General features: G+C 46.1%; 1 protein-coding gene across 1 annotated transcript; it reads left to right on the top strand.

Annotated features, from left to right (window-relative positions):
- The first annotated feature begins 232 nt into the window (after positions 1–232).
- Positions 233–8,950, top strand: LOC133451244 (tetratricopeptide repeat protein 16-like). The gene is made up of 11 exons (XM_061730214.1): positions 233–243; positions 306–390; positions 1,132–1,232; positions 2,738–2,864; positions 2,940–3,154; positions 7,114–7,373; positions 7,448–7,592; positions 7,683–7,848; positions 8,412–8,545; positions 8,684–8,806; positions 8,869–8,950. The coding sequence occupies exons 1-11, from the start codon at positions 233–235 to the stop codon at positions 8,948–8,950; spliced, it is 1,449 nt and encodes a 482-aa protein (XP_061586198.1).
- Positions 8,951–10,753: the final 1,803 nt, after the last annotated feature.

Genomic DNA, 10,753 nt, shown 5'->3' with positions numbered 1-10,753 from the left:
TCTGTTCCTGGTCCAGAACCCGGTGGTCCCGGGATCTTAATGATGCTGCCGTGTTTGTGTTCCAGCCTGGAGAGAGGATGGGTTGCCATGGAGACGCAGCAGTTTGAGACGGCCGTCAGAAGCTTCTCCAAAGCCCTGTACCTGCTGCCGCTGCAGTTATCCGGGCCGGGCCTGGTCGGGTCGGCTACCGGTTCCCGGGCCGGGCCGGGGGCTACCGGTGGTTCCCCCGGTGATGAGTCTACGGTGTCCCGGGCCCGGCTGCTGGCCCATCGGGGCGAGGCGTATCTGCACCTCTGCGACTTCAGCTTGGCCGCCGACTCCTACGAGAGGGCTGAGTTCCTGGAACCGGGAACCTGTCAGGACCGCCTGGCCTTCGTCTACTACAAGCAGGTAGGTAGGCCCCTCCCCCAGAGAGAGAGGGATGAAAACAGAGAGAGAGAGAGAGAGAGAGAGAGAGAGAGAGAGATGAAAACAGAGAGAGAGAGAGATGAAAACAGAGAGAGAGGGATGAAAACAGAGAGAGAGGGATGAAAACAGAGAGAGAGAGATGGAAACGGAGAGAGAGGGATGAAAACAGAGAGAGAGAGAGGGATGGAAACAGAGAGAGAGATAGAGAGAGAGAGAGAGGGATGGAAACAGAGAGAGAGAGAGAGAGAGAGAGAGAGAGAGAGAGAGAGAGAGAGAGATAAAAACAGAGAGAGAGAGAGAGAGAGATAGAGAGAGAGGGATGGAAACAGAGAGAGAGAGGGAAAACAGAGAAAGAGAGAGAGATGGAAACAGAGAGAGAGAGAGAGAGAGATAGAGAGAGAGGGATGGAAACAGAGAGAGAGAGGGAAAACAGAGAAAGAGAGAGAGATGGAAACAGAGAAAGCGAGAGAGAGAGAGACAGTAAGAGAGAGAGAGATGAAAACAGAGAGAGAGGAAGAGAGGGAGAGAGGGATGAAAACAGAGAGGGGGATGAGAGGGGCTCTCTCTGGAGAGGGAACAGGTCTCTCTGGCGCCCCCTGGTGGCTGCAGGAGCTCCACACACCTGTGGGTAGAACCAGAACCCAGCAGGTCCTGTCCCCCCTGTCCCCCCTGACCCCCCTATCCCCCCTGACCCCCCTGTCCCCCCTGACCCCCCGTCCTCAGGGCGAGTGCTTGTTTGATGGAGGACAGTTCCTGGAGGCCCTGGAGGTCTTCAAACGGGCCGCGGCGCTGAGACCAGGGAACACGGCCTTTAAGGCCCAGAGGTGGGAACCAAAACCCTGTCTAGATCCACATATTTATTTATTTTTTATTATTATTTAGTTTTCTCTTTCTTTTCTTTTTTCATTTTATTTTAATTTTTAATTTTTATATCTTCTATGGCATATGACATGATATTGTGAGGAAGGGACAGGACTAAATCAGCCTTCTGCTTCCTCCTGTTCCCTCTCCAACACATTATTTTGCTGTTGTTCTTTATTTCTGGGTGAGACGGAAAAAAGTCGAAATGTTGAGATCAATCTTGATGTACAATTTCAAGAAAAAAGTCGAAATTTTGCCTTTTTCTCAACATTTCAACTTTTTTCTCGATATTTCAACTTTTTTTTCTCGACATTTCGACTTTTCGTCTCAACATTTCAACTTTTTTCTCGAAATGCATAATGAAAAATTTTTTTTCCTCCTCTAAAATATTATTTTTATTTTTCTCCTGCCTGGCGCTAATACTCTTCCGTAATATCCTGTTAGACTATACATGACCAAATATTCGGGTTAGAAAAGGAGTAACCCATGGTTCATTTTTGGGTTTTTAAAAACCGGAATATGAGCATATTCTGGTTATTCAAAGGGGTTATTGGTGTTTACATGGCCGTGCGCAACCGGGTTATTGCTAATATTCCGGTTAGAAAAGGGTTATTGACTGCATGGAAACGTAGTCAGTGTTTTAAACATTAAACACATTAGTAAACGAAGTGGACACGTTCTGTCCATCTTTGCTCGTCTCACGGATTGTGCTGTTGGACCGAGTCACCATCACCAATGACCTGTTTGTGATTACAGGAGTAGTTTTAGTCCCTCATCTCGCGTGGAAAAGACAAAACCAACGGCTCAAACACCAAATATACAATATACAATATACATTACATTTAAAGAATAATAAAAGTCAGTTTGACAAAGAAATATCATGATAATTGTTAGGTGGGTTTTCTTTTTTCTCTCTCTCTTTTTAGCAACATTGTCATATTTTTTTTCTCTGAATCAAAAAAAAATAAACTATCTGTGTTTGACGACACCTATTTTGTGTTATTTTATAACTTTGTTGTAGTTTTGTTTGTTTGTTTTTTATTAAATTACGTTTATTGGAAAGTGTTTTTTTTAATTGTGTAAATTGTAAGTTGTTTTTGCTTTTTTTTAATTATTACATTAATTGAAATCTGATTTCTTAGGAAAAAGGGACAGATAAAATAAGCGTATGTCTTCTTTCTGTTCCCTTTCATTCAAGGAAAGAGATTTGTTGTAATTATATTGAACTGTTTTGTTTTTCTTTTAATGAATGAAATAAAGAAAAAAGAAAAAAAAAATCTGTTTATATGCAGATGTCACTGGTTTATGTTGGAAACTCGATATTCTGTATATATTGTGAATATTCAGTGTCTCCGGATACTTGTTGTTATTATATTTTGTTTTTCTTTTAATTAATGAAATAAAGAATAAAAGAAAGAAAAGAAAATATCATTTAAAGGATTTACTGACGTATGTTCCTTCCTTCCAGCCTGAACTGTCTGTTGTCCGCCGGTCGCTACGACGACAGTCTGGAGACGCTGGACGACCTGATAGCGGAGAGTCCGACCGCCGACCTTTACCTCGCCAGAGCTCGACTCCACCACCTGATGAATCAGGTCAGGAACCTCGAGTAGGTGGTTTTTCTGGACCTGGCGCACCCGCAGACCCTGACGGTGTTTTCTCGTGTCCAGCCGGTTCTGTGTCACCAGGACCTGGACTCGGCCCGGGCCCTGGAACCCGCCCACCCGGAGGCGGCGGCGCTGCTGCGGCAGCTGCGGGTGGACGCCCAGGACAAGCGGGGGATGGCGGTGGAGGCGGCGCTGCGCGGGGAGCTGCGGCTGGCCGTCACCGCGCTGAACGTGGCGGTGGACTGGGACCCGCAGGACGGGCGGCTGTACCTGTTCAGGTGGGTCCAGGTGGATCCAGGTTGGTCCAGGTGGGTCCAGGTGGATCCAGGTGGATCCAGGTGGGTGCAGGTGGATCCAGGTGGATTTAAAACAAACTCAAAAGAAAGATACAAGGAAACCTTTTATTCAAAATACAGATGCGAATAAACATGTACATATGTACATTTAATAATATATATAGATATATAGATGTATATTATGGATATAGATATGTTATATCTAGGTATGTATATGGATATATTGAGTTGTATTATACGCAGTACTCGAGTTGTAAAAAAAAAATCAGGGGGGATGGTGGATTTTATCATATGGGGACAGATAATTTGTGCTGATTACAAATAATATAATATATCACAAATAATGGCACTGACCAAAACACCTACAGAAATACTGCAGGAATGACATAGCAGCAGTTAAATGCAGCCTTCTGTAAGCTTTAAATATCCACTGGGCTTACATCAAATACATCAAAACACAAAAATAAAAAACAGTTTTCTGAACTTATCAATATGACTCTGTCCTTCACAGGATAAGTAAAATGGATCACTGCAAAAACTCAAAATCTTAAAAAGAATATTTGTCTTATTTCTAGTTAAAATGTCTCATTTTAGTAAAAAAATCTCATTACACTTAAAACAAGACTCATCACTGGAAAAAAACATTTTCACCTGTTTCAAGTAGATTTTCACTTAAAATAGAAGAAAATAGAAAAATCTGCCAGTGGAACAAGATTTTTTTTGCTTGTAATGAGAAGATAAATCTTGTCCCACTGGCAGATTTTCCTACTTATTTCAAGTGAAAATTTACTTGAAACAGGTGAAAATTGTCAAATAAGTTATTTTTCTGGTGTTATTTTTCTGGTGATGACTCTAAATGTTGAAATAGCAGTAAAACCACATTCATTGATGAAATGACATAAGGGATGGAAAGGCAGGACGGCAGTTTTACAGGGGGGATGATTTTGACCGATTTTATTTCAGGGGGGATGCCATCCTCCCTCATCCCCCCTCATCCCCCTCAACTCCAGTACTGAGTATAGGCGATGCGAAGTTTGCAACCTATATATATTATTATAGTGTATAGTATAGTAGTAGTATATGGTATAGTAGTATTATTGTAAAGTAATGATAATGTAATACTATACATTATAATTACTTCCATTATTACATACATATATATATTATTATAGTGTATAGTATAGTAGTAGTATATGGTATAGTAGTATTATCGTAAAATAATGATAATGTAATACTATACATTATAATTACTTCCATTATTACATACATACAAAGTATCACAACTAAATGCTGGGCGTTTGTTTGGTTTTCTTTTTGTTTGGTTTGTTTTGTTTTTGACTATATTTATATATACATATAATTGAGTATTATATCACTGTATTGAACAGTTATTAAAGTAGGTATGGGTGTTTTATAAGTAAGCTTATTGAAACTCGTCTTATTATATGTAAGAATGTATGTAAGATTCAGGGGTAGGACTGGATAAGTGTTTACTTCAACCCTACTCCGTTGGAACATGTTGGTGGATCCGTGAGGTCTGCCCAAGTGCTGTCTTGCCTTCTGTCTACAAACATATACATACATGTATATATATATATATATATATATATATATATATATATATATATATATATATATATATATATATATATATATATATATATATATATATATATATATGTGCCTGTCGTGGCGGCAATCCTAGAACCCGGTGGTGGACACCGGAAGTACAGGATGCCGTCAGACTGAAGAAGGAGTCCTACCGGGCTATGTTGGCCGGTGGGACTCCTGACGCAGTAGATAGGTACCGGCAGGCCAAGCGGGCCGCGGCTCGGGCAGTCTTGGAGGCAAAAACTCGGGTCTGGGAGGAGTTCGGGGAGGCCATGGAGGAGGACTTTCGGTCGGCCTCGAGGAAATTCTGGAGGACCGTTCGGCGCCTCAGAAGGGGGAAGCAGTACTCTGCCGGCACCATTTATGGTGCTGGTGGGGAGCTGTTGACCTCGACTGGGGACATTGTCGGACGGTGGAAGGAATACTTTGAGGATCTCCTTAACCCGACTGACATGCCTTCCACTGAGGAAGCAGAGAGTGTGGACTCGGGGACGTGCTCATCCATCACCCAAGCCGAGGTCACCGAGGTGGTTCGTAAGCTCCTCGGTGGCCGGGCACCGGGGGTGGATGAGATTCGCCCTGAGTACCTCAAGTCTCTGGATGTCGTAGGGCTGTCTTGGCTGACACGCCTCTGCGACATTGCATGGAGGAAGGGGACAGTACCGCTGGGGTGGCAAACCGGGGTGGTGGTCCCTCTGTTTAAAAAGGGGGACCGGAGAGTGTGTTCCAACTACAGGGGGATCACACTTCTCAGCCTCCCGGGGAAAGTCTACGCCAGGGTACTGGAGAGGAGATTACGGCCGATAGTCGAACCTCGGATTCAGGAGGAACAATGCGGTTTTCGTCCCGGTCGTGGAACACTGGACCAGCTCTATACCCTCCGCAGGGTGCTCGAGGGTTCATGGGAATTTGCCCAACCAGTCTACATGTGTTTTGTGGATCTGGAGAAGGCATTTGACCGTGTCCCTCGTGCCATTCTGTGGGGGGTGCTGAGTGAGTATGGAGTCCGGGGCCCTCTACTAAGGGCTGTCCGGTCTCTGTATGATCGAAGCAGGAGTCTGGTTCACATTGCCGGCAGTAAGTCAGACTTGTTCCCGGTGCATGTTGGACTCCGGCAGGGCTGCCCTTTGTCACCGGTCCTGTTCATAATTTTTATGGACAGGATTTCTAGGCGCAGCCAGGGGCCGGAGGGGATCCGGTTTGGGAACCTCAGGATTTCATCTCTGCTTTTTGCAGATGATGTTGTCCTGTTGGCTTCATCAGACCGGGACCTCCAGCATGTGCTGGGGCGGTTTGCGGCCGAGTGCGACGCGGCAGGGATGAGAATCAGCACCTCCAAGACCGAGGCCATGGTTCTCGACCGGAAAAGGGTGGCATGCCTTCTCCGGGTGGGTGGAGAAGTCCTGCCTCAGGTGGAGGAGTTCAAGTATCTCGGGATCTTGTTCACGAGTGAGGGAACAATGGAGCGTGAGATTGACAGGCGGATCGGTGCAGCGTCCGCAGTAATGCGGTCGATGTACTGGACCGTCGTGGTGAAGAGGGAGCTGAGTCGAAAGGCGAAGCTCTCGATTTACCGGTCAATCTACGCCCCTACCCTCACCTATGGTCATGAACTTTGGGTAGTGACCGAAAGGACAAGATCGCGGATACAAGCGGCCGAGATGAGTTTCCTCCGCAGGGTGGCTGGACGCTCCCTTAGAGATAGGGTGAGGAGTTCGGTCACCCGGGAGGAGCTCGGAGTCGAGTCGCTGCTCCTCCACATTGAGAGGAGTCAGCTGAGGTGGCTTGGGCATCTGTACCGGATGCCTCCTGGACGCCTCCCTAGGGAGGTGTTCCAGGCATGTCCCACCGGGAGGAGACCCCGGGGAAGACCCAGGACACGCTGGAGAGACAATCTCGGCTGGCCTGGGAACGCCTCGGACTCCCCCCGGAAGAGCTGGAGGAGGTGTCTGGGGTGAAGGAAGTCTGGGCATCCCTGCTGAGGCTGCTGCCCCCGCGACCCGGTAACGGATAAAGCGGGAGAAGATGAGTGATGAGTGAGTATATATATATGTATATATATATATATATATATATATATATATATATATATATATATATATATATACATATATATATATATGTTACGACTTTATTCTCATAATATTACAACTTTATTCTTGCAACATTATGACTTTATTCCCATAATATTACGACTTTATTCTCATAATTTTACAACTTTATTCTCATAATTTCCAATTTTTTTTTGTCTTAGTTTGGCCCTTATACTCGTACAAAATAAATCTTCAATTCACGATCTTTACCTCCAGCCTGATGTTCCTGTCCTCCAGGGGGACCCTGCTCCGGCGCCTGAGGGACTTCCCCGCCGCCCTGGAGGACCTGGACCGGGCCGCCCAGCTCCTCAACCAGGACCCGGGTCCGGCTGGGGCCGGATCGGACCTGGAGGAGCTCCACCAGCAGACAGCGCTGACCTACAACGACATGGCAGTCCTGAGCTTCACCGAGGAGCGTTACACTGAGGCCATGCAGCTGCTGAACCGGGCCCTGGACCAGGACAGGAACCAGCCCAGCGTGTACCTGCACCGGGGAGGTGGGTCTGGACCAGGGCCTGGACCAGGACCTGGTCCTGGTTCTGGACTCTGATGGTTCCCGTGCTTGTGTCAGATTGTTTCTTCAGACTGGGGGACTGGTGCTTCGCTCTGGCCGACTACCAGCAGGCCGAGGAGATCGTGGGTTCTGGGGATCCTGCGGTCCGGAACCGCCTGGCCGTCATCCACAACATGCTGGGAACCTTCTCCTTCGAGGACAGGTCAGAACCGGACCGGCCCAGACGCAGAACCAAACCCGCTGACCGAGGGTTTGACCCCCGAGGGTTTGACCCCCGTGTCCCTGTGTGCAGATGCTTCCAGGAGGCGGTGGACATGTTCTCACAGGCGCTACGCTACAACCCCAGCGCTAGCCGCTACTATGAGAACCGGCTGAAGGCCCGTCGCAAGATCCAGGACGTGAACGGGGCCAGGGAGGACCTGATCTGCTTGCTGGTCCTGGACCCCAGCGGGGACGAGGTCAGAGTGGACGTCCGTCCTGTTGAGCCTGATGTTACACAGCCTGCAAGTACCCCCTAGTACCCCTAGATACCCTATAGTACCCCTAGATGTCCCCAAGTACCCCCAAATATCCCTGAGTACCCATACGTATTTCCTTAATGAAACCAAAGGATTCAAGAAGTTAGTTAGTTCATCAACAACTACATGTTCAAGACCTGCAGGTCCTCTACAGACCACTAGGGTCCAGATCCAGACCTGCAGGTCCTCTACAGACCCCCAGGGTCCAGATCCAGACCTGCAGGTCCTCTATAGACCCCCAGGGTCCAGATCCAGACCTGCAGGTCCTCTACAGACCCCCAGGGTCCAGATCCAGACCTGCAGGTCCTCTATAGACCCCCAGGGTCCAGATCCAGACCTGCAGGTCCTCTACAGACCCCCAGGGTCCAGATCCAGACCTGCAGGTCCTCTACAGACCCCCAGGGTTCAGATCCAGATCTGCAGGTCCACATCTGACCACTAGGGCCTCCTGAAACACTGAGGCTGTCTCTGAGGGGTTCCGGGTCTCTGGTTCTGCTCCGCAGGTCCCTGCATATCTGATGAGCCTGTTCCCTCGCACCAAGAAGTCCAGCATCTTTTCCAGCCCAAGAGGACAAGCGGTGCAAGCTAGGCTGTCGGAGGACATCCAGACCTGGATCCAGTCTGAGGATCGACGGAGGTCAGAGGTTTAGACTAAATAAATAAATAAAGAGAATAAGCAGGAACTATTACACATCACATGACTCTAGAAAGCAGGAACTCTGAGTTCTTTGCTCAGCAGATGACAGAAGTTTGTCTTGTGGCTGAATGTGTTTAGACTGACGGAGAGGATCCAGGTAACAGAGGCCATGTCCAGGTTGGAGCTAGCGGACCGGCAGGGACCTGAGCAGGTACTGAACCTGGGAACCACGTTGACCGGGAACTCCGGTTCTGCTGATTCGTTTGTTTTTTCATTGATTATTGTGAAAAGTATTGATCCAGAGTTTTATTCTGTTCTTACAGGAATAAAATCACCTCCGCCTGTCCCCCTCCGTCCACCTCCACCTGTCCACGTCCACCTCCACCTGTCCCCCTGTTCCTGTGAGGAGAGTTAATGTTTATGTTTGACTTTTGTGTTTCCTGAGAATTTTGAATTGTTTTCATTAAACTACGCCTGGTTTTGGCTAAGTTTAACCCTGTTTGGTGTTGTGCGATTGGGTTCAGAGAAAACGATCCATAACAGTTACGGCCTCATAAAAGTGAAAAAGATTAGGCTCAATGTGACCACAACATATTAAGGACGCCACACAAACATTTCAAGGGTTGAAAATAAATTTCATTGATTTTTTTTTTTTTTTTTTAACTGCTGGGGAGAAAATAAACAAGGAAAAGGTTAACCCAAAAGTAATGAACCGAAAGGAGATGGAAATCCCGGCCAAAAAGAACAAAAGAGGGGTTGAGCACGGGGCCAGCCACGCGATGGGCCATCGAACCATGCACTTTGCCCACTAAATAAGAAAAACCAGGTAAACCTATAACCTAAAACAAACCGACAAAACAGGACTACCGGCAATCTCCAACTCAAACTAAAATAACAAACTTAAATAAGAAAACCTTCCCCTGCTACTGCTGCTTCCTCCTCCTCTTTATCCCCAACCTCCTGATTGCTAACTGACTGCCAGCCTGTGGAGAAGGGAACCAAGAGGAAGGAGAGGGGGAGAAGACAGCAGCATTAACACACACACCTACAGCTGCAGGTGTGGAGCAACCCATACCTGGCCACACATAACACTGGTTATAAGTCAGGGGTAGGCAATTCCGGTCCTCGAGGGCCGGTGTCCTGCATGTTTTAGATGTTTCCCTGCTTTAACACACCTGATTCTAATTAATCATCGTCATCAGCTTGTCATCCAGGGCTGCACAATTCTGTTAATGACACAGGTACTTTTATCACGGTGTGCTGAAGCAGGGTAACATCTAAGACATGCAGGACACCGGCCCTCGAGGACCGGAATTGCCTACCCCTGTTATAAGTCATGTTTGAAGGGATTCTCTAGTTCTGGGGCTGAACTCAAGTCTTGGGGTGTTAAATCGCTGTCCTCCTGGCCTCCCAGTGTTTCAGAGGTAACAGGTTTTCCGTCACCTCCAGATCGTTTAAAGCAGGGGTCGGCAACCCGCAGCTCTAGAGCTGCATGCGGCTCTTTAGCGACGCCCTAGTGGCTCCCTGGAGCTTTTTCAAAAATGTTTGAAAATGGAAATAGATGAGGGAGAGAAATATATTTTTTGTTTTAATATGGTTTCTGTAGGAGGACAAACATGACACAAACATTCTGAACGTTTTCCAATGCTGTAAATATGTGTAGAATAAATATGCATTCTACAAACCGGATTCGGTTGAAGTAGGGAAATTGTGTAAAATGTAAATAAAAACAAAATACAACGATTTGTTAGTAAGCAAAGACTTTATTTCCTAGATTTTCTTCCTTTAAAAAAAAATAACTATATTCACCAGGTGGAGTAGATTATTTCACTAACTGTGGTGTTTTTCCAACTTTATATCGTAAAATGCCTGTTTAACATTAAAGCTAACAGCTAACATTCTAATCATTATTTCACTTTATTAAAAAAAAGAACATACACAACATTACAATATATTATTCCTTCACACTGGTTAACATTTTGAAATTTTAATTTTCTAAATCTTTTATGTCTTAAGTGTATCTTTTACTGTGATTTCTTATTCTAACGTCATCTTTTAAAATGTTTTTTAAAATGTCTAGCGGTATTCGTTAAGACTTCTGATTACAATGCAAAACTTTAAAACTATCAAGAAAAAGAAAAGTTTAAAATGAGTTCACTTTAACAATACTGTCAGGGTTTTGACATTTCCCACAGTTTTGAGTTTTCA

The sequence above is a fragment of the Cololabis saira genome, chromosome 9 (genome assembly GCF_033807715.1).
Source record: "Cololabis saira isolate AMF1-May2022 chromosome 9, fColSai1.1, whole genome shotgun sequence".
Lineage (NCBI taxonomy): Eukaryota > Metazoa > Chordata > Actinopteri > Beloniformes > Belonidae > Cololabis > Cololabis saira.
The sequence above is the reverse complement of the archived record's forward strand: the minus strand, read 5'-3'. Positions and strand labels throughout refer to the sequence as shown.

Bases quoted from the DNA above. Each gene is read 5' to 3' on its own strand.
- LOC133451244 (XM_061730214.1), top strand. The intron at 2,865-2,939 runs GTCAGGAACCTC...TCTCGTGTCCAG, and splicing joins TCCACCACCTGATGAATCAG to CCGGTTCTGTGTCACCAGGA. The intron at 7,374-7,447 runs GTGGGTCTGGAC...TGCTTGTGTCAG, and splicing joins CGTGTACCTGCACCGGGGAG to ATTGTTTCTTCAGACTGGGG.